The sequence below is a fragment of the Chenopodium quinoa genome, unplaced genomic scaffold (assembly GCF_001683475.1).
Source record: "Chenopodium quinoa cultivar QQ74 unplaced genomic scaffold, ASM168347v1, whole genome shotgun sequence".
Classification (NCBI taxonomy): Eukaryota; Viridiplantae; Streptophyta; class Magnoliopsida; order Caryophyllales; family Amaranthaceae; genus Chenopodium; species Chenopodium quinoa.
In genome coordinates this window covers 1,072,401-1,096,815 of record NW_018744693.1, presented here as the reverse complement: position 1 = coordinate 1,096,815, position 24,415 = coordinate 1,072,401, and the positions used below count along the sequence as shown (strand labels likewise).

Sequence of the window (24,415 nt, the reverse complement as noted above, 5' to 3'; positions counted from 1 at the left end):
TGGCTGGCGGTGGCGTGTTGTCTTTGTTGCGATTACGAGTTGGTTAGGGTGGCGGTTTAGGGTTTTTGAGAGTGGAAGAGGGGTTTTCTTGGCGGTTGTGCGCGGGAATGAGAGGGGGTTTCGGGAAGAGAAGCCAAACCGACAGCGCTAAGGGTGGGGGAGAGGCGGTGAGCCGGCGAGAGAAGGGTGTCGGGCTGGCAGCGGGGGTGGGGGAAAGGGAAGGAGCTAGTGTTTTTGTTTTTGTTTTGTTTTGTTTAATAATTTTTACTAGATTAGTACTCGTGCGATGCACGATTTAATTAGAATTAAAAAAAAATCAATAAGAGAGTGTAAAATAATCAACCACAAAATGAGGGTTTTTGAAAAGAGAAAAGTCATTAATATGTTTTTGATTAATTGATGTCCACTCTTTTATTTATTTTTAAGAATTAGTTTTTTCGATCTTGAATTTCGAAAGACGAAAATAGGAAAAAAAAATGATGATGTCATAAGCAAATTGGAGGGAAATTTTTTTAAATAATCCCAACTTTGGGGTCATTCGCTCAAAACAATCTCATGTGACCGCTAAGCTGTTAAACAAGTATTTTTTTAAAAAAAATTAATTAACACGTGTCATCGCGTTATTGATTGAAAATATATTTAAAAAATTAAACAAAAACTAAAAACAAAGAACCCAACCCCAAGCCCTTAACCCACGACAACCATGCAACAACTAGCGTCGAACCTTCCACCCGGCCTAGCCCAAGTCCGTGGCCTTAGCTTGCTGTGGCCAGACCCCCTACCCCACGCTGCCACGCCGGCATTGCCCTAACCGGCGCCCCTTTCCCTCAAACACCAATTCCTCATGCAACCCTCGCCTGAAATCCTTGAACTACCATCCCCACCACATAAAACCTCAGCCGTCCCTCCACCACCATTAAAACCCTAGTGCTAGATTTTGGGTGGTCGTGGGTAGGATTTCAGGGGTTTTGGGCTACGGGATTGGTGGATTTGGGGGAAAGGGAGCTACCGGGGAAGAGGGTTCTCGCCGTCGCGTGAGTGGGGAAGGGGGTTTCAGTCGTCGTAGCTTTTATGGCGAACGTGGTTCGTGGGTGGTGGCTGGGTTATTATTATTTTTATTTCAATTTTTAAGTTTTTTTTATTAATATTTTAAATTTATCAACCAATTGCATGGTGACATCACCTTAACCATTTATAACAGGTAAGTAATCGGTTAGGGATTGTTTTGAGCGAATACACCCCAAAGTTGAGATTGTTTAATAATAATTCAAAGTTGGGATTATTCAAAGCGAATAAGAGAAAGTTGGGATAATTTTAACAACTTTTCCTAATATCAATCATCCTTAAGTGTATACACTTGTGCAAAAATCTAGCCGCAAATACTTTTTAAATATGTAAATTTAAAAACAATTTCATAGGAGAAAATGACAATTGATCTTTGTTCCGCTTTCGTTAACAATAATTACAAGAAGAAGTGAGGAATAGTCTAAGAGTCCTTCATTCAAGGGCACTGATCATTCGATTACGTGGATAAATCACACCGCGCCCAAACACAAGTTTCTTGTTTTCCTGTGAGTCCTAAAGTCCTGTTGTTTGGATTGGCTTTGGTTTTAGAGGTCCTATGCAAACTCTTAAACGTAAAATGTACGCATTAGCTATGAGAAGATTCAAACTTGAGACATTCGTGATATAATATTGAGTCCTTTACATGGAAGATCTTACTACATGAGACCAACTTAATTTTCTTGATTTGCATGTAATGAATATAATTAGATTAAATTTTAAGCCATTTTTAAAGGACTTATGCAGCTACCCGCCCCGTATAGGTCATGGATCGTCTTTGAACTTCACTTAATTGGGATATTTATTTACATACAAAATACAATGTTGGTTGTGGAATCACTTAAAAGAGCAAGTATTTTTATAACTATAATAATGTAATCTAGTTGATTTTATAGCTAGATAGCCAAGATAGGTTTGTATTACTCTTTGGTTTATAGTGACAAAAAAAATCATTCACTGGTCATTACATTCGAATTGTTGATCATATATAATGGAATGACTAATTAATTATTTTTTTAAAAAAGTATTTACTACAAAAATAAATAGTATCAACATTACAAGGTTTGTTTTCAATTGTTAAAATTCAAACTATACACCATTTTTCCAAATGCAGTGGAAAAAAAACCCTAGACTTTTACACCATATACATTTTAAAAAAAGGAAAAATTAGAAATAATAATCCTAACTTTCACATATTTTGTATCAATAATCCCAGCTTTGGATTATTCTAGAATAGTCCGAACTTTGGGGTTGTTGATTTTCTTCAATCCCAAATATCGGTTACCTGTTGAACGGGTATTTTTTTATTTTTCTTTATATGACACTTATCGCAACATAATTGGTTAAAAAATTAAAAAAAAAAACAAAAATTGATTAAAACAGTAATTAAAAAAAAATTAAAAAAAACCCACCCTCCTCTCACGGTTCTCATACCAACGACCAAACCCCAACCCTAACTCCCGACGCCGGCTACCCTAACGCCTGACGCCGTCCATCCTATCATTGATGCCCGACGCTGGACGAATGATAGCCGGCCAACAATACCCCTCCATTCCCCCACCACCTCTCCTCCACGCCGATAAACCACAACCTCTTCCCATCCTTCGAAATTGCAGCCCCCCTCCTATACCTCGAAACCACCTAAACAAAAAGGGAAACCATTCTAACCCCCACCTAGGAGCAACTGGTGGCGATTTTTTGCAGTTGCGAGTTGGCTGGCGGTGGCGTGTTGTCTTTGTTGCGATTACGAGTTGGTTAGGGTGGCGGTTTAGGGTTTTTGAGAGTGGAAGAGGGGTTTTCTTGGCGGTTGTGCGCGGGAATGAGAGGGGGTTTCGGGAAGAGAAGCCAAACCGACAGCGCTAAGGGTGGGGGAGAGGCGGTGAGCCGGCGAGAGAAGGGTGTCGGGCTGGCAGCGGGGGTGGGGGAAAGGGAAGGAGCTAGTGTTTTTGTTTTTGTTTTGTTTTGTTTAATAATTTTTACTAGATTAGTACTCGTGCGATGCACGATTTAATTAGAATTAAAAAAAAATCAATAAGAGAGTGTAAAATAATCAACCACAAAATGAGGGTTTTTGAAAAGAGAAAAGTCATTAATATGTTTTTGATTAATTGATGTCCACTCTTTTATTTATTTTTAAGAATTAGTTTTTTCGATCTTGAATTTCGAAAGACGAAAATAGGAAAAAAAAATGATGATGTCATAAGCAAATTGGAGGGAAATTTTTTTAAATAATCCCAACTTTGGGGTCATTCACTCAAAACAATCTCATGTGACCGCTAAGCTGTTAAACAAGTATTTTTTTAAAAAAAAATTAATTAACACGTGTCATCGCGTTATTGATTGAAAATATATTTAAAAAATTAAACAAAAACTAAAAACAAAGAACCCAACCCCAAGCCCTTAACCCACGACAACCATGCAACAACTAGCGTCGAACCTTCCACCCGGCCTAGCCCAAGTCCGTGGCCTTAGCTTGCTGTGGCCAGACCCCCTACCCCACGCTGCCACGCCGGCATTGCCCTAACCGGCGCCCCTTTCCCTCAAACACCAATTCCTCATGCAACCCTCGCCTGAAATCCTTGAACTACCATCCCCACCACATAAAACCTCAGCCGTCCCTCCACCACCATTAAAACCCTAGTGCTAGATTTTGGGTGGTCGTGGGTAGGATTTCAGGGGTTTTGGGCTACGGGATTGGTGGATTTGGGGGAAAGGGAGCTACCGGGGAAGAGGGTTCTCGCCGTCGCGTGAGTGGGGAAGGGGGTTTCAGTCGTCGTAGCTTTTATGGCGAACGTGGTTCGTGGGTGGTGGCTGGGTTATTATTATTTTTATTTCAATTTTTAAGTTTTTTTTATTAATATTTTAAATTTATCAACCAATTGCATGGTGACATCACCTTAACCATTTATAACAGGTAAGTAATCGGTTAGGGATTGTTTTGAGCGAATACACCCCAAAGTTGAGATTGTTTAATAATAATTCAAAGTTGGGATTATTCAAAGCGAATAAGAGAAAGTTGGGATAATTTTAACAATTTTTCCTAATATCAATCATCCTTAAGTGTATACACTTGTGCAAAAATCTAGCCGCAAATACTTTTTAAATATGTAAATTTAAAAACAATTTCATAGGAGAAAATGACAATTGATCTTCGTTCCGCTTTCGTTAACAATAATTACAAGAAGAAGTGAGGAATAGTCTAAGAGTCCTTCATTCAAGGGCACTGATCATTCGATTACGTGGATAAATCACACCGCGCCCAAACACAAGTTTCTTGTTTTCCTGTGAGTCCTAAAGTCCTGTTGTTTGGATTGGCTTTGGTTTTAGAGGTCCTATGCAAACTCTTAAACGTAAAATGTACGCATTAGCTATGAGAAGATTCAAACTTGAGACATTCGTGATATAATATTGAGTCCTTTACATGGAAGATCTTACTACATGAGACCAACTTAATTTTCTTGATTTGCATGTAATGAATATAATTAGATTAAATTTTAAGCCATTTTTAAAGGACTTATGCAGCTACCCGCCCCGTATAGGTCATGGATCGTCTTTGAACTTCACTTAATTGGGATATTTATTTACATACAAAATACAATGTTGGTTGTGGAATCACTTAAAAGAGCAAGTATTTTTTATAACTATAATAATGTAATCTAGTTGATTTTATAGCTAGATAGCCAAGATAGGTTTGTATTACTCTTTGGTTTATAGTGACAAAAAAAATCATTCACTGGTCATTACATTCGAATTGTTGATCATATATAATGGAATGACTAATTAATTATTTTTTTAAAAAAGTATTTACTACAAAAATAAATAGTATCAACATTACAAGGTTTGTTTTCAATTGTTAAAATTCAAACTATACACCATTTTTCCAAATGCAGTGGAAAAAAAAAAACCCTAGACTTTTACACCATATACATTTTAAAAAAAGGAAAAATTAGAAATAATAATCCTAACTTTCACATATTTTGTATCAATAATCCCAACTTTGGATTATTCTAGAATAGTCCAAACTTTGGGGTTGTTGATTTTCTTCAATCCCAAATATCGGTTACCTGTTGAACGAGTATTTTTTTATTTTTCTTTATATGACACTTATCGCAACATAATTGGTTAAAAAAATTAAAAAGAAAACAAAAATTGATTAAAAAAGTAATTAAAAAAAAATTAAAAAAAACCCACCCTCCTCTCACGGTTCTCATACCAACGACCAAACCCCAACCCTTTCTCCCGACGCCGGCTACCCTATCCCTGACGCCTGACGCCGGCCATCCTATCATTGATGCCCGACGCTGGACGATTGATAGCCGGCCAACAATACCCCTCCATTCCCCCACCACCTCTCCTCCACGCCGATAAACCACAGCCTCTTCCCATCCTTCGGAATTGCAGCCCCCCTCCTATACCTCGAAACCACCTAAACAAAAAGGGAAACCATTCTAACCCCCACCTAGGAGCAACTGGTGGCGATTTTTTGCAGTTGCGAGTTGGCTGGCGGTGGCGTGTTGTCATTGTTGCGATTACGAGTTGGTTAGGGTGGCGGTTTAGGGTTTTTGAGAGTGGAAGAGGGGTTTTCTTGGTGGTTGTGCGCGGGAATGAGAGGGGGTTTCGGGAAGAGAAGCCAAACCGACAACGCTAAGGGTGGGGGAGAGGCGGTGAGCCGGCGAGAGAAGGGTGTCGGGCTGGCAGCGGGGGTGGGGGAAAGGGAAGGAGCTAGTGTTTTTGTTTTTGTTTTGTTTTGTTTAATAATTTTTACTAGATTAGTACTCGTGCGATGCACGATTTAATTAGAATTAAAAAAAAAATCAATAAGAGAGTGTAAAATAATCAACCACAAAATGAGGGTTTTTGAAAAGAGAAAAGTCATTAATATGTTTTTGATTAATTGATGTCTACTCTTTTATTTATTTTTAAGAATTAGTTCTTTCGATCTTGAATTTCGAAAGACGAAAATAGGAAAAAAAAATGATGATGTCATAAGCAAATTGGAGGAAAATTTTTTAATGATAAAATGACATGTGTACACAGCTGATGTAAGCGGTTTTTTCTTTAGTTATAGTTATAGATTTATTTAATTTTTTTGGACCAATCAGGGCTTGACACAAATCAAGTGACTTGATATAATAGGTCATTGATGACCGGTTTGGGATTGAAGAAAGTAAACATCCCATAAAGTTCATATTATTCCAAAATAATTCAAATTTGGAATTATTAAAAGAAAATCCAGCAAAGTTGGGATATGATTATTATTTCCACACAAAGTCTTATATGTAGCTGGCCATATGGTGTGATTATTCATTATAAGGGCTACTTCATTAGTGTTATAGGGGTTACTCATTCAATTTTTTAGGGGTTACTTTGTCAGTGTTATCAAGGTTACTTAGGAGTTACTTGGTCAATGTTACAAGGGTTACCGGGTCAGTGTTAGAGGAGTTACTGTGTTTTTTAATAAGTGGACACATGGTGTGGTAACCCAAACACAAAACGCATCTGCTATTTTTAATATTTTCTTTAAAAAAATAGTAATAAACCATTTGAAATATCTAGATAGAGTCCATAAAGAAGAAAAACTCAAATTAAACTTTGATCGCATTTTCCATTTTTCATACACTAATGTATTTGGAAAAAAATAAGATCAAATTTGTGACCTTTACACAGTACAATCTCTTATTACTTTTCTTCCCGCCTTTTCTATATAAACCCAATCATCTCAATCTTAAAACACACTCAAAAAATCAAAAATCCAAACTTCATTCATAAGCAAGCCTTCCAAGATGATCACTTCTTCCTTAAAATCCCTCCTCATTTCCTGCGTCCTAATCGTCGGAATTTCAGCACCCATCCACGCAACCACATTTACAGTTGTAAACAACTGTGGCTACACCGTGTGGGGTGCTGCTACACCCGGTGGTGCAAAGGAATTGCCCTCCAACGGTGGCTCATGGACTTTCGATGTCAATCCCAACACAGCTGGTGGCCGTGTTTGGGGTCGTACCGGATGCACGTCCAGTGGGTCCAACAGCCTTAAGTGCACCACAGGAGATTGTGGTGATGGGCTATTCGACTGTGGTACAAACTCGGGGAAACCCCCATTTACCATAGCTGAGTATACTTTAACAAACACACAGGATAGCATTGATGTGTCCTTGGTTGATGGTTTTAATGTACCCATGAATTTTAAGGCTGCTAGTGGATGCGACAAAATCCCCTCTTGCGCTGCAAATGTCAACGACGAGTGTCCTTCCGACCTTAAGGTTGATGGTGGGTGTTTAAGCGCTTGCAATAAGTACAATACTGATGAATATTGTTGTAGGAACCAATATGAAAATAATTGTCCCCCAAATAACTACTCCATGATTTTTAAGAATTTGTGCCCTCAAGCTTATAGTTATGCTAAGGATGATATAAACACCTTGTCTTGCCCTCATGGTGCCAACTATGTAGTTACATTTTGTCCTTGAAGTATTATAATTAATTTAAGGGGGTATGTACTCCTTATATAGTTTATCTAGTATATATGTTGTACTATATCTATATTAAATGAATGAATAAGTGGAATGTTTTCCTATTGTATTAACCTTGGTTTCGATAATGTGTCTCTAAAGTGAAGCTCTTGTATATTAAGAACGAATTTAACTAAGTTTTTGTTTTTCATTTAAACATGTTGCTATTGGTTCGGGACGAATTATTACATGATGCTCACTAGTTGAGAATTAAAATTAAGTTTGTTATTAAAGATATAAATCCAAAAAAACTTTGGCCATTGAGATGAATTTTGCCAACATCTAGACAACCGACATAGATTGGAGCAAACTTATTGGTCGTATTTGTCCCAAAATGGGAGAACATTTTATATACACATGGGTGCATATAGACTGTTAAATTTCGAGATGATATGAAATGGGCCTGGGCAATACATTGGGGTTCCAACACTCCTCCTCACTTGTGAGTGTCTTTAGAATTAGATCACGCCGAAAGATACAATATAAATTCACTTTGGGAATGAACATCCAATAAAGGCCCCTTGACAAATACCCAGTTATGAATGACCCAACAAACCTGGGCTCTAATACCATGTTAAATATAATATGAAATGGGCATGGATAACCCGAATAAGAAGGTGGAGAGTTTGGTCCACAAACTAGGCTTAGGAGCTTCCATACTAAAACCAATTGACAATAATAGTAAGAGTTACTCCTTTACCTTATACCACCTCTCCTAATTCTCCAATATAGGACACTTACAAGTGAGATATGTTGGAGTTCCAACATAGACATATGTGGTTATGTGCACCCAAATTAAAGGTGAATTTTTACTCTTTTAGATTTTAAAATGAGCAAATAAAATATATCAAATGAGTAAAATACACTTAGATACACCTTACATCCGGATGGATGTATGTATATAAATGTACGAGTAACAACTAGCACCAAAATGGGATGTATAACCACCGGGCCTAATGGACTCAAGTGCAACACTAGAGACTACTGGGCTGATACATATTTGGGTGCTAATGGATCACTCAGCTTCAAATTTTCAGTCACTTTATTCGTCCATAACATCTAACAAGGTTCATCTTAAAATTAATTGCCTATGAAGGTGGAGTAGCAAATTAGCAATTAAACATGTTTTAGTTACCCTTCCCCTTATTGAAGAGTTTTAAGTATGTAAAGGGTGATTTTTCTGTGTGGCTGACCATACCGTATGACAAGGGTTTCTCGATAAGGGGTTACTTGAGTTACTCTTGACTGAGTAATTTAACCCCCCAAGTAACCGCTAATCTAGTAACCCTTCCGAGTAACCCCTTCAATAACCCTGATTGAGTATCGATCTCATTCAAGAACCCCTGATCGAATCCCTCGGGTAACCCTAATCGAGCCCCTCAAGTAACCCCTGATCGAACCTCTTAAATAACCCATGATCGAACCTCTTAAGTAACCCATAATCGAGTAACTCGAGTATCTCTAGCCACACAGTGTACTGTCACTGTGTGGCTAGCCACATAAAAAAATTTAGTAACGTATCAAGTTGACTCTAATTTGCATTTTTTTTTCCTTTCTAATGTGTAAATCGATTGTTGATCAAGAATTTACTATCAGGTCACGATATTTATTGGCAATTCATGTAAGCCTCATATGTGTAATATACAAACTAATAATAACAAACTAAATGTACTTTGTTACGAAGTGTTATTTGTTAAGCCATTACTATCCCTATTTTTTTTAATCACTATTTACAATTTAAGGGAATCGTTTAAATTTTTCTCAGCATAGAAGTTAAAAAAAAAAAAAAAAAAAAAATTAAAAATCATGTAAAGTATTGTTTGATTCATCTCAATAAAATAATTAATTAACATATAATCTAAAATAGGACTCGTAGTCGTAGTAAGTTTTTCTTTTAACTTAAATAATACTCTGTAGTATTAAGTGTAAAATGCATGCCAAAATCACGTGTTATTTATTCTATTTAGTGTTTATTTTATTATAAAATTTTCACTTTTAATTCTCTTAACTAACGCCCCATCTTGACAATGCTCGTTAGTTTTTTTCTTTGATAAAACCAAATTTTGGTGGGACTCAAGCCACCCATGCCCCACTATAAATTCATCCACGTCTATGTCATTCTCAATTACAAGTATTATAAAATCAAACAAGTATATCAAATTAAAAAGACAAAAGCTAACGAACGCTCTACGGGTATTGGATAAGCTAGCTAAAAATAGAAATATTAAATTAAAATGAACATTAATTACACCGATTGATGCATAATGTTGTCATGCTTTCCCGAATTTATATCACTTTTTGTAACTATTTTAAATACTTAGCAAGATCCTATTAAAAATTAATGATAATATCAATCATCCATAAATTAAGTGTATATATAATTTTACATTTGTGCAAAAATCTAGTTACACATACTTAATTTTGAAAATAATTTCATAGGAAGAAATGACAATTGATCTTCGTTCCGCTATCGTTTAGAATAATTACAAGAAGTGAGGAATTGTCTCGGAGTCCTTCATTCAAGGGCACTGATCATTCGATTATGTGGGCAAGTCGCCGCACCCACACTAGTTTCTTGTTTGGCTTTGGCTTCGATTTTGGAGGTCCCATGCAAACTCTTAAACGTAACATGTACGCATAACATTTAAACTTTGATCGCATTTTCAATTTTTCATACACTATGTATTTAGAAAAAATACGAACAAATTTGTGACTTTTACCCAATCTTTTATGACTTTTCTTCCCCTCTTTTCCTATATAAACCAAATTATTTCAACTATCTTAAACACACCATCAACAAATAAAAAATACAAACTTCTATTTATTCAATAAACAAGTCTTCCAAGATGAGCCCCTCCGTAAGACCCCTCCTCATTTCTTGCCTCGTAATCATCCTAGCTTCCGCAATCTCCACACCTACCCGCGCAACCACCTTTACAGTTAAAAACCAATGTAGCTACACCGTGTGGGGCGCTGCACTACCCGGTGGTGCAGAAGAAATGCCCTCCGGTGACACATGGAATTTCGATGTCGATCCCAGCACGTCCGCTGGTCGTGTTTGGGGTCGCACCGGATGCACCTCCGGTGGGTCCAACAGCCTTAAGTGCACCACAGGAGACTGTGGTGGTGGGCTATTCGACTGCGGTACAAACTCTGGGGCACCCCCACTTACCATAGCAGAGTATACTTTAACAAATACACAAGACACCATAGATATATCTTTGGTTGATGGGTTTAATGTACCCATGAGTTTTAAGGCGGCTAGTGGATGCGACAATACCCCCTAGGGTTGGGACTTTTCAAACCGAACCGTGAAACCGCCCGTTATCGAACTGAACCATCACGGACCGATCCGTTTATAAACCGATAAATTTAAACTGAAAACCGAACTGAACCGTTCAATATCAAACCAAAACCGAATCGAACCGCTCAATGTCAACCCGTTACGGACCGTAAACCGATAACAAACCAAACTGCTCAAATCCGAACCGAAACGAAACCGAACCGAATGGTTTATAAACCCGTTAATGACCCGAACCATTTATAAACCGAAACCGTTTAAACCGTAAAAAAAAACCGTTTAAACCGAACCATTTGTAACCCGCTAACCGTTTATACCGACCCGTTTATGAACCGAAACCGTTTAAATCGCAGGAAAAACTGTATAAACCGAACCGTTATAATCTGCTAACCGTCTAAACTGAACTGCTATAACCCGTTAAACCGTTAAAATCGAACTGTTTTCGAATCGCAACCTGTTTAAACTGATCCGATTACAAACTGCTTAATTCAAATTGAATTATTTACAACCTAAATGGCTAAATACAATTAATGTTAATAAATGTAGATCTAATCAAACGGCTTAGTTTTATACAAAGGTTTATATCACCTAGACCTAGTCAAATGGCATTATTAATGTCGTTTTAGATTACTTATTTATTTTAATTAATATCAAATGTAACATACTAGTATTATTAATTTATTATATATTTATATATATACTTTAATTTAACAAAGGTAACAATAAATATAAATTTTAAAATATATACAATAAACATTACTAAATGTAGATCTAATTAAACGACTTAGGTTTATACAACGGTTTATATCACCTAATCCAACGACATTATTAATGTGAATATTGTCGTTTTAGATTACTTATAATTTTAATTAATATCAAATGTGAAATGTAACATACTAGTATTATAATATATATTATATATACTTTAATTTAACAAAGGTAACAATAAATATAAATTAAAATTAAATAACTTTAATTATTCCAAAAAAATACATTTCATCTACATTTTACATTAAAAATAAATAAGTTAAGGATTTACATTTTACATATGATCATAAATTATCCTAATAACAAAATTTAACCTAAAAAAACATTCCTAAAAACAAAAGGCAGCAGAATCTTGAAGCAGCAGCACAACACAGAGGAAATAGCAACAACAAGCAGGAACCAGCTCACGCAATAACAGATCAGCAACTTATCAAAAGCAAGGAACAATATAAGCAGAAGGGACTCAGCAGGAACTAATTTTTGTTTTTCAAAATTGCTCTCAGATTTACGTTTATCGTATCATCACTGAGCAATGGCTGTTTTAACTTAAAACTTGAAAAATGCTGCCAGCAAGTACGTATACATTGAAGTCTCAACATAAATGACAAGGGCAACGGTGATTCAAGAAAAATTAAAACAGCAAGCATAAGAAACAGCAACAACAAAACTTATCATAAATTCATAACACAAAAGGCAGCAACAATACTGAAGCAGCAACACAGCACCTCAAGCTGGCAGGAGGCAGGAACCAGCTCAGGCAGGCAACAATATAGGCAAAAACAACTCAGTAGGGACAACAACCAAAAGGCAAAAGCACTACCAGCAGCTCAAAACAAGTTCAAGCAACTTCAAAACTAATTTTTGTTTTTTAAAATTGCTCTCAGATTTACATCACTGAGCAATGGTTGTTTTAACACAAAACTTGAGAAATGCTGCCAGCAAGTACGAATGTACGATTGGTATCATACTATCATTGGCTCATTGCCTCATTGAATCATTGGTATGTAAGTAATTAAGTATGAAACTATGTAACTATGTACGTATAATCGATAAACATATATGTTAAAACTTAAAAGTTTAAAACATTTGTTAATCGATCTAATTGAGTACTTGTACTTCCTTAATTATCGATTTATTGTATTCTAAGTATCAACTCATTAAATCATGGTCATGACGCGATCTTTAAAACAATCATGATCCATGACTTCATGACCCAAACCGCTTATAAACCGAACCAGCATGATCCGAACCGTTTATAAACCGAACCGACATTGGACTGGGTAAACCCGCCCCTAAACCGGCCCATTTCAAACCGAACCGATATGATCCGTACCGTTTATAAACCGAACCAACAGTGACCCGGGTAAACCCGCCCCTAAACCGACCCGTTTCAAACCAAACCGGCATGATCCAAACTGTTTGTAAACCAAACCGACATCAACCTGGGTAAACCCGCCCCCTAAACCGACCCGTTTCAAACTGAACCGGCATGATCCGAATTGTTTATAAACCGACCCGCTTATGACCCAAACCGAATTTAAACCGTAAAGAAATAAACCGAAACCGAACCGACCCGTCAGCTAAATCAAACTGTTTCAACCCGAACCGCTCCAAATCGAAACCTACTCACACCGAGGTCAAACCGAACCGCCAAACCGAAGTCCCACCCCTAATACCCCCTCTTGCGCAGCTAATGTTCTCGATTCGTGTCCTTCCGACCTTAAGGTTGACGGCGGGTGTTTAAGCGCTTGCAATAAGTACAATACTGATGAATATTGTTGTAGGAACCAATATGAAACAAATTGTCCTCCAAATAACTACTCCATGATTTTTAAGAATTTGTGCCCTCAAGCTTATAGTTATGCTAAGGATGATCAAACTAGCACCTTTGTTTGCCCTCATGGTACCAACTATGTAGTTACATTTTGTCCTTGATGTATAATATAAGGGCTTTTGTACTTCTTATATAGTTTATCTATATAGTATATACAGTATGTTGTTGTACTATATATTAAATGAATAAATGGAATGCTATCCTATTGTATTAATCTTGTATTCAATAATGTGTCTCTAAAGTATAGCTCATGTATATCAATTGTATAAAGAACTCCCCACCCTCCAGTGGTAAGAAACAAATTCTCTAAGTTGCTTCAAGGTCATTAGGTGAAACTAGCATTATCGAGTTTTCGACGTAAACTATATATGAAATTGTTTGTTATTGACCCAATTCATGGGAAATTAAACCGGTCAGAAATCACCAATTGGAAATTTGAAATTGAATCGACCTGAATTTTTATTGGACTGTATGCAATGTGACTTGTACCCAATGCTGAGCTGGCCTTAGCTTGACAACTCAATGCTAAAACGAAATAAACTGAATCCGACCTTGAATTACTTAAATTGAGGAAAAATAAGTTTGAACCGATTTGTCAAAAATCCGTGACCCATTCATTATACACACACCATATATCTATAACCCGTGACTCGTTTAACACGAGTCGTTTACAACCTATAAACATATTTGAATCAACCTAAAGCTCAGTAAAGCCCGACCCAAGTTAAATACATTAAGGCACAAAAGCCCCAAATTATGCCTTACACAATATACAGTTATACTTATACTAGTACTTGACTTCCAATAATCTGTGCATCTACTTTAATAAGTCCCCATAAGTTCCAGGCTTCCAGCATTTGATTCGGAGCATTTTTTACTTAAGTTATCAATAGTTATAATACAGTAAATTAGTAATGTCCATTGGCATTAAGCCATTAATTTATGCTTAGATGATTTATGATAAATATACCAAAATACTAATTCATTAGTACCAATAAATGCAAAAATAAGAATTTTATTTTTGTTGGTATTAATATTAATATTAACTCTATAGATACAACTTATCATCAACATTATTATTCCATTAATGATTAAGCTATTATAGGCTCAGAATTTCTCTTTTATACTCCACCAAATGTTGAATACTTCAATACTACGTATTTATTTTGTAGTGAGCTACTGAGCGTGTTTCTTTCTTCACCTCAAAATTTTAGATATATACTGAAATTTTTATTGAAACTAGTGGTGATTAAAATAAATTGATTGAATTTAATGGATATATATCAACTGCTAATTCCATTTTTTAATTTAGGATCGTGACATCTTGTTAAATTCATTTAATTGTATATTTATAAATTTCAATAATGGTTCACATAGGTTAGGAAGGTTCGTTATAAATTTCAAATAGAGTATTTTTTTAATTACTTTGACATAAAATTATATTAACCCACATTTATGTTAGCAATACAAGCGATACTTCAATAAAAAAATATAAAATATCAATTTTTGATCAGGGGTTGAGTCAAATAATTAACCAACAAAATGGTGTAAACAATGTCTTGTTTTCCCTAATCCATTTTTAATTATTTTCTCTTGGAATGTCGTCTAATTTTCAATGTAAATAAAGCTTATCTTGCCTTGTCACATTTGAAACTTCATATCAATCAATTTACATTTTAACAAATTTTTATATGTGGCTAGTCATATGGTGTGACCACTTCGCAATAAGTTAATTATTAAGTAATAGAGAGTTATGGTGATGAGCAAATGAGTACCTTGAGGTATGTGAATTACTTAAATGAAAAAAGGGGAAAATTTCTTACATGAGTGGAATTTTTCTTTCAATTTTAAAACAAAAAAAAATAAGAGTTACTCTAATGAAAAAATGGAGTTACTTATTTCTAAATTAGTTGATATTACTTGTATAATGAATTGGAGTTACTTTGATGGATAAAATGAGGTTAACCCTATAAATAAATAGGATTATTCATATATATAAATAAGAATTATTCTTATAAATTAATATGGATATACTGTGTGATAGCCACATACACGACTTACTCTTATGTTATAGCCTTATAGGTAAACATCAACAAATGAACAATTTGTTGAATAGTTGTATCCATAATTATTCTTGTCATCTCATCTGACCCGCTTTTTACTTCAATCGTCATACTTTCATACATATGTGTATGTACTTCTTAGTTCTTACATTCTTTCACATTGAATAAAAAGCATAACTGTTGATATCTTTAACTATGGAGTATACATTATTAAAAATAATATAACATTAATATTTTGAAAATATAAGTTAATTATACGGGAAGTAGATCAATTTCGACCAATCCAACAGCATTACACTCCCTTCTATTGTTTTTTTTTTCTTCCAACAACCTTATACTTTTACTAATCCAGGCTAATAATCCAACAATTTTAGATAACAAATGAGTATGCTCAATCAAGATTAAGAGAGAAACGATTAGAGAGAGAAATTAAAACTCCGTATTACACAAAGAAACTTCCAATAAACTATCTTGATATCTGGGCTTGTAACAAACTCACAAATATCTAGTTAGCAAATCATCATATATTATAAATAGCTTAACAAAGTACTCGTATTACAGTAGGAAAATATGAATTTGTGAGTCAAATTAAAGTATAATAGCGTAAATAATATCAAATCGTTAAAATAATGAAGAACACATCACTTTCATTCTATAATTTTTTTTCTTAAGAACTAGGTCTAGCTTGTCATAATGTAATTGAATTGCCTTAAGTCTGATCTGTAGCTTAAATTAACATATAGTATCTATCTAGGATGACTTTAGAACACCCTAGTCACAACTTACGAAGTTATGAGTAGTAGTGCAAGCTACCAGAAATGATGACTATAATATGATAATGGTAGCATTAATAATTGAATATAACGTAGTATAAACGATCCATCGCTAAAGTCTAGTCAATACTGGTGAGCGCATCAAGTCGGTATGCCCATAATTAGCTTCAAACTGTCCATCACACAATTGTACAGTATGTTGCTAAAACAACCTTTAATTTGACCTTGACTTCATGCTAAATCGATCTTTCACAAAAACAAAAAAAATTAAATAAAAAATAAATAAATAATACGCACTGCACCTATTATGTACTTTTTCCATTCTTTTTTATTTGATCCGATTTGACTTTTACACTATTCACCACTCCTCCTTTGACCATCTTGTGTGAATGATATATAAGGTAAAATATATTCACGTGGGATCTTTTTGATTTCGTCTCAATAAGTACAATCATAATATACCCAACTTTTATAATTTTTTACCTATAGATAATTAAACTTATTGATTGCTAAAGTTTTGCATTGACAAAGATAATAAAAGAAACAGGTCAAGTAATTAAAAAAGAAGAGGAAGTTTATGAGTATATCTACACATAGACCTCACCAACAAAAGTTGGCTCAAGTAGTAAGCAACTTGATGGAGGTCTCAAGTTCGAGTCTCACCAGATGCAGAAAACTCTTGGTGGAAGACTCACCCACTGTAAGCTAAAGTGTGCAATTCGGGTCAGATCCGGATATACTCGGGGCTATATTCTGGTGAACGGGATGAGACAAACTCAGAAAAAAAAAAGTAATCTACACAGGCCTCCACAATTTTCCTTGGATATTACGATCAGTTGTGACTTATCTTCCCTTCTTTTCCTATATAAACTAAAACAACCTCAAACTAAATCAATCTCAACCAAATACACACAATCAACAAATAAAAAATCCAAAGACATTTCTTTTCAATCTTTCCATCATGATCCCCTCGAAATCACTCTCCATTTTCTGCCTCTTCGTAGTCCTTGTTACCCTTATCTCCACATCCACCCATGCAGCCACCTTTACAGTACAGAACAATTGCCCTTACACTATTTGGGCCGGCGCAGTACCCGGTGGTGGCAAACGTATGAATACCGGTGACACGTGGATTGTCACCGCCAACCCTGGCCAAACCGGTGGACGAATTTGGCCCCGTACTGGATGCACACCTAATGGAGCCAACGGGCTCAAGTGTATCACAGGAGACTGTGGTGGGGTACTCCAATGCACAGCTTATGGTACACCCCCTAACACCTTAGCCGAATATGGCTTAAAACAATTTAACAACTTGGATTTCTTTGACATTTCCTTGGTTGATGGGTTTAATGTACCCATGAGTTTCTTGCCCGTAAATGGTTGTAGCAAAGGACCTACTTGCAGGGGTGACCTTATCGGCCCATGCCCGGCTCAACTTAAGGCCGCAGGTGGGTGTAACAACCCGTGCACCGCCCTCAAAGATGATAAATATTGTTGTTTAAATAATTTCAAAGATAACTGCCCTGCAACAGATTTATCTAGGTATTTTAAGGGTAAGTGTCCAGATGCTTACAGTTATCCTAAGGACGATGCTACTAGCACTTATACTTGCCCTTCTGGTACCAATTACAAGGTTACATTTTGTCCTTGATTCAAGCTAAAAGTGTTGTACACTTGTACTATCATGAATAAATAATGGAATGTTATCCTAATTAATAAGTAGTTTTATTCACAATGCATTAACCGTTCTGATTTTCACAATAACCAACTAATCATCACTAATGATTTTCTAAAAAAAATTTATTTAGCCATTATTTTGAAGTATTAAATTATATAAATGAACGATCCAAATAATTACATAACTATTTTTTTTTTCATCCGATTCACTCTTTAGGCTAATCCAGATTTGAGGATCTGTTGTGGGTAGGTAGGTTCTAGTACCCTCCCATTTGTTGTTGCGGGGGACTAAATTAAGTACTATGAAGTATGAACAATTGAACATGCATCAATTAAATAACCTATAAACGTTAGTTGTTTAATTTATATGCTGGCCACAACCGAGTACATCATACTATCATAACATTATTGGCTTAGGATGAACTTAAGTGCTAGATGGGCATGCTGTGCTGCCTGTGCAGTAGCCACCATAACCTTTTTTTTTTTTTTTCTTTTTTTTTTTTTTTTTTTTTTTTGAGATTAAATGATATCAATAACTAAAATTTATGCGTTAAATGTTCTTTGTGTGAAATGTCTTACATACTACAGTACATGATATCTTGTTATATTTGTTTCATTATATGGAGGTTTTTTTTTTTTTTTTTGTTTAATTTTAATAACTTTTTGGTATGGAAATGAAAATAATTAATGGTTATACTTCTAATACAAACCTATCAAAATTTAACTAGAGTAAATTGTTTAGTTATTTGACATAATTTTTTCTTTTTAAAAAAAAAAATTAGCTGTAGATTAAAAAAATAATAATAACTGTAGATACTTATATATATATATATATATATATATATATATATATATATATATGTATCCTCTATGAATTAGGGAGTGTGTCAATTCAATCAATAATATCTTGTTTCCCTTAAATAATGCACACTTATATTTCTCTTGTATGTCTATTTTTCCTTGTAAATAAAGTTGTGTATTTTATTTGACAAATTCAATGTAAAGCTTATCTTGCCATGCATGTGACATTTATTATCCATCAATTTATAGCAAGTGATCAGAACAACTGAACAAGTGAACAATCTCCTATATAGTTGTATGGATCAATGTGGATTCTTGTCATCTCATCAAGCCTATCTTATTACTTCAATCATCGATGTACTGCTTTCGTTTCATATTATTATTTGGCAGTAGTATAAAATATTTCACACTAACACTAACATTACGAAGAAAATATAGTTTTTATTGTGAAAATGACTAAACAAGTACGAATTAGTCAACCACCATGACATACATCCTCCTTTTTAAAAAAACTAACTTTGTATAACAATCTTTCTTACTTGATATAGCATAAAAACCATCAAAAACTGTAACTATATATTATTAAATTAAATAGATAAAGATTATATATATGTTGAACAATCCAACAACCTTAAATATTTTTATTAATAAAGAAATAGTGGCCATAAACAACATATTGTCGCACTTAAAACTCAATAGACAAAGTATAGAATAGACGAACAAGGATAAACAAACAACACAACATTGCATTATTATTTCTTCGTATTACTATGACCATTGATTATTTCCAGCTAAAATTACAGAATGCTAGAGCTGAACATAGAAGAGCAACTTGCAAATAGCTCTAGCTTATTGCACATGTAGTTGAATTTCCATCAACCTATAACTTTAATATAACACAAGTAATATTAAAAGCGAAAATCTTGCATTTTATAAGACAGACCATAGTTGATGGAATGTTCAAGGACAGAAAGTGAGCCTGTAATTAGTACCAGATGGACAAGCAAAAGTGCTACTTTGATCATCCTTAGGGAAACTATAAGCATCAGGGCACCTTTGCTTGTAGAACTTAGAGTCACCATTAGCACCACACGTTCCGATACCTTGGGTCGTGCAAGGGTTGTGACACCCACCAGGAACCTTCCAGTTTCGCGGGCACTGCCCGTTAATATCAGCCGTGCACCTAAGTGTACGACACTTCCCACTGAGTGAACCGGAGTTGGAAGTGGGGCTGAAGGAGATAGGGATATTGAAGCCTTCAATAAGGGAGATATCAATGGTGTCGGTTGGATTATTGGGTTGTGCTAGAGCATACTCGAATAGAGTCTTTGGGATTGTACCCCAATTGCCCGGGTTACACACTAGTTTACCACACCCTCCGGTCTGGCAATTGCCGTTGCCATTGCCATCAAAGTTGCACCCAGTTCGGCCCCAAATACGTGCCATTTTGGTCCCGGGTGCTGGGTTTACGTTCCAGGTGTTTCCTTTATCGAGTCGCTTACCACCTCCTGGATCGGCGGCAGCCCACACGGTGTAGTCACAGTTGTTGACTACGGTGATGGTGGTTGCATGGGAGATTGTGATGATGGATAGTAAAAATAATGTAACGAGGGAAGCAGATAAAGTGGTCATGATGAAATGAAATTGTAATGGTGTATTAAATTATGTGGGAAATGATGAGATGATGAGGGGTGTTTATATAGAGATTAGAGGCGGCCAATTTGTTCTTGTTTGCGTAAGTTTTGGGGTAAATGATGATAATTTATTAAATTGTATCGAGTCGTCAAAGATTTGGCACATTAGCAGTTTAGCACATTGTTGACTTGGCTCACTTGGGAGTTGGGACTATGGAAATTTGTCTTTGAATAATTTCCGTGGGAAAATTGTGCATGAATTATCTATAATTAGTCTCTCAAAACAGAGAAAAAGTGGATAGCATAAGAAAGGGTGGACAGAAAAAATGAAAATTTAGTGAGTAAGATAGGAGAGGACGGAAGATAATAACAAGATAATAACCTGTCGATCAAAACATCAGCGCAGATTGTAGAGGTCTTAACTTGAAAAGATGCAAAGACATCGAAAATCATTGCTCGAGTCAAGCTTGAAGCGGTGGAGTATGAGTTGTGCCAAATATGCAAATTAGTTATGATTTTGATTGTAAAAGTTATGATACTTTCTCTAAATCTGTGGTTTACAGATTTTTATTATTGTAGATGTCATATGGCGGCTTTTATTTAATGATATTATTCTTCCCGTTCAAAAAAAAAAGATAAGGAAAGGAAGGAAGATAATAACAAGATTTTGCAAAAAATAATATAAAAGTATGAAGTGAAACTTTTTTTTTTCGTACAATAAGTACTAATAAAGAATTGAACTATTGAAAACAAAATCGACCAACAAACTAAACTATATATGCCAAAACACTTGCGAGCAAACTTTATTCGAGCCAAGTTGGAGTGCTTGAAATCCACACTAGGCCTGCGATCACGCTTTGCACCGATGGGGCCACCCGACAACCTGTAATGCTTGATCTAAGTCAATCCACCAAAAAACTTATATTTCTAAACCGTAGATGAGAAATAGATCATTGGCGGCAAAGTGGTTGACCGGTAGACTTAGCACTTAAATGCAAAGTGGGGAGCTAAAAATTGAATTCACTAACCATTAATGAAATAAAACGAACTTTTGATAACGGATAGTGTATATTAGTAGGCATTGTCACAACTTTCATATAGTCGTAGTATATATTGTGCAAATGAGTACGGAGTAGTCAATTGGCACCATTACATACATCTATCGATCTTCCATTCTCATAGAATTACTTTGCAATTTTTTTATTTTAAATTAGGTAACATATTTTGTTGAGTTCATGAGTAAACCCAGATATGAATGAAAGTTTTGTCCAACATTGAAAAGGTATAAAAGTGTTGAAAATTATATCCCACGATAAAGAAATAAAAAAAGTTGGATCCACTTTATAAATACAAATTTTTGTATGTGGCTGGCCACATGGTGCGGCAAGGGTTACTTGTAGGGTGTTACTGGTTTTGTCAGGAGTTACTTGTAGGTGTTACTTATATTCTGGGGTTACTTGTATGGGTGTTACTAGTTTTGGTCGGGGTTACTTATAGGGTGTTACTGGTTTTGTCAGGGGTTACTTGTAGGTGTTACTTGTATTCTGGGGTTACTTGTATGGGTGTTATTGGTTTTGGTCGGGGTTACTTGTAGGGTGTTACTGGTTTTGTCAGATGTTACTTGTATTCTAGGGTTACTTATATGGCTGTTATTGGTTTTGATCAGGGGTTACTTGTAGGGTGTTACTGGTTTGGTATGAGATTTTGGTATGGAGTTACTCAGAATACAAGTAACTCTACGATACAAGTAACCCATACAAGTAACCTCATAATACAAGTAACCCCAGAATACAAGTAACCTAATATACAAGTAACCGTGTCGCACCATGTGGCGTGCCGCACCATGTGGCTTGCCGCACTGAAAAACCTCTGCTTTATAAAAGGTTAAGGGGCTACTCCCCTCATTGTCATATTGTTTTATAACCCAACTGCAGTTGTATGCGAGGTAGGTCGTATCCAAGGGAGATATGGTATTCATGGGATCTGGATGGTTATATAAGTTTGGTAAGACAATATATAATGCATTTAGGAAAGATGTTCGAAATCAAAATTCTCATAATTAATTACGAACCCAATAAAATCACCATATTCTATAATTGCTTCATTCAATTGCATTTCAAGTATAATTGCTTTTTTTTTTTTTCACTCTACATTTCCCCAAAAATTCATTAATTTTTCCTCGAACTTTTCTCTTAATAATTCTTACTAAATTCACGAAAAGTAAATTTAATTTTCGAATAAATTTCAATTATATTTCAAGCTCCGATTCTTAGAAATAAACTATTTTTTCAACATATCAAAGACGTACATAATCGAAATGATTAGAATATTAATAAATAGAGTATAAAAGTAAATTTCATGAACTGTTTATAAATTGAAAGCCAATGATCAATGAAATTGGATTTAATTGCTTGATTCCAAACATTCATATACTACGTATTTCTTATAAGTCAATCTTCACTTTACTCTCACGTTTGACTCAACTTCCTCCTCTTTAATAACAACAGCACAATCTCATCATCAAACACCGACTTTCACCATCAAACACTGATGGTCTCACCATCAATGTGTAAACAATGCATTTTTTTTATTTTTTTTTTTCATGTAACAAACCATTTAACATCAAACGATTTGACATTCACAATGAAAGCATTCACCGATTTAAGGTTTGCAAGACATTGTTTAAGAAACTTATTAATGTTCTAAAGCATGAAACCTAGGTTTAATATTGAATTATTCATTTTTGTCAAATTATTTATTTATTCATTCATTATAAAATTTTTATTTTGGTTGTGTTTTGTAAGTATAACTAGCCTTCTGACCCGTGCAATGCACGGTTTGTTAATAGAAAATTGCATTGAGAGATGAGTGAGGAAATACCAATAAATAATTGTGAGTGTAATATGTAAATGAAAACATAATTAAAGAAATAAAAATTTTGGGACTATAATTTGAAATGAAACTTAATAGAAAGAAGTTGGAGGGACTAAAATCAAAGAGAGAAAATAAAAAGGTTGAATTAAAGAGGGGAGATGATGATGAAGTGTTTAATGAAAGAGTTAAGAAAAATTGTATAATTAAAAATAAAAAATGTAAAACGACATGTGGCACATTGAGTTGAAAAGGAAGATAGGAAAGTGTAATTAGAATGATGACATATGTCTTTTTTGGTTTTCTTTTTTAAATACTAAGTAAAGATATGTCTGAATTAGAAATGTGATTAATTATAATTTGTTCGATTCTAGTTTGGATAATTAGTGCAAAACTATAAGTTAATTTAATATGTAGTATCATGAAGCTATATAGGAAATCAGTAATTTAATATGTGGTATCATAATAATTAGGAGAATGATAAATGCAAGATAAGTAGTAAGAGAATAATCACTATTTATAATTGCCGTAAGGAAGTGGAAGAAGTGTGATCTTTAAATTGCCACATAAATCTTGAATCTTCAAGATCATTCACCAATTCTAGATTATTGTTCCACAATTCCCCATCAATTCCACAATATGAGGGAATAATCTAGAAATTTTTTGCATGCCTTGAGTGATAATTAGTCAGGCTTATAAAATTTAAGCGACACTAACCCAACAATTTCAATCGTTATTGTTTTTTTTTTTTAACAAAATAAATCGTTATTTCCAGTAACACAAATCTTATACTCCCTCCGTTACGAATTACTCGCAACAATTACTAAAATAGTCGTTATATAATACTTGCAACAAACTTATTTTTTCCTTTTATAGTAAATTTTTATATGTGATTTTACAAATTACCCTTACTTTTTTTTAAACACCTTAATTAATTAAACTCCTTATTTTAACTTATTAGCTTAAATCCTAACATTGATTAACTTAATTGTTTCCACCAAAATCAAACCCCTTCCATCTATATTCATTCTCACCACCACCACCAATCACCAGAAATTTTGTTCTTTGTTCATCTCCCCTCTATTCGACCACAACATACTATGGAGACACCATCATCGC

At 34.8% G+C, this 24,415-nt stretch overlaps 4 protein-coding genes across 4 annotated transcripts; 3 read left to right on the top strand and 1 right to left on the bottom strand.

The window, feature by feature from the left end:
• The first annotated feature begins 6,636 nt into the window (after nt 1–6,636).
• Nucleotides 6,637–7,648, top strand: LOC110702479 (pathogenesis-related protein-like). Its single transcript, XM_021880190.1, has one exon. It carries the CDS (start codon nt 6,846–6,848, stop codon nt 7,530–7,532), a length of 687 nt encoding a protein of 228 aa, XP_021735882.1. The 5' UTR covers nt 6,637–6,845; the 3' UTR covers nt 7,533–7,648.
• A 2,457-nt stretch (nt 7,649–10,105) lies between these two features.
• Nucleotides 10,106–13,578, top strand: LOC110702371 (pathogenesis-related protein-like). The gene is made up of 2 exons (XM_021880076.1): nt 10,106–10,848; nt 13,314–13,578. The coding sequence occupies exons 1-2, from the start codon at nt 10,421–10,423 to the stop codon at nt 13,576–13,578; spliced, it is 693 nt and encodes a 230-aa protein (XP_021735768.1). The 5' UTR covers nt 10,106–10,420.
• A 3,505-nt stretch (nt 13,579–17,083) lies between these two features.
• On the top strand, nt 17,084–18,045 carry LOC110702478 (alpha-amylase/trypsin inhibitor-like). Its single transcript, XM_021880189.1, has one exon. It carries the CDS (start codon nt 17,275–17,277, stop codon nt 17,962–17,964), a length of 690 nt encoding a protein of 229 aa, XP_021735881.1. The 5' UTR covers nt 17,084–17,274; the 3' UTR covers nt 17,965–18,045.
• A 1,362-nt stretch (nt 18,046–19,407) lies between these two features.
• Nucleotides 19,408–20,481, bottom strand: LOC110702477 (osmotin-like protein OSML13). The gene has a single exon (XM_021880188.1). The coding sequence runs from the start codon at nt 20,421–20,423 to the stop codon at nt 19,752–19,754; it is 672 nt and encodes a 223-aa protein (XP_021735880.1). The 5' UTR covers nt 20,424–20,481; the 3' UTR covers nt 19,408–19,751.
• Between the last annotated feature and the right edge of the window lie 3,934 nt (nt 20,482–24,415).

Excerpts from the sequence above, each read along its gene's own strand:
- LOC110702479 (XM_021880190.1), top strand. The coding sequence starts at position 6,846 with ATGATCACTTCTTCCTTAAAATCCCTCCTCATTTCCTGCGTCCTAATC.
- LOC110702477 (XM_021880188.1), bottom strand. The coding sequence starts at position 20,423 with ATGACCACTTTATCTGCTTCCCTCGTTACATTATTTTTACTATCCATC.
- LOC110702478 (XM_021880189.1), top strand. The coding sequence starts at position 17,275 with ATGATCCCCTCGAAATCACTCTCCATTTTCTGCCTCTTCGTAGTCCTT.
- LOC110702371 (XM_021880076.1), top strand. The coding sequence starts at position 10,421 with ATGAGCCCCTCCGTAAGACCCCTCCTCATTTCTTGCCTCGTAATCATC. Across the intron at positions 10,849-13,313 it reads AAGGCGGCTAGTGGATGCGA|TAATACCCCCTCTTGCGCAG; the intron begins CAATACCCCCTA and ends AAGTCCCACCCC.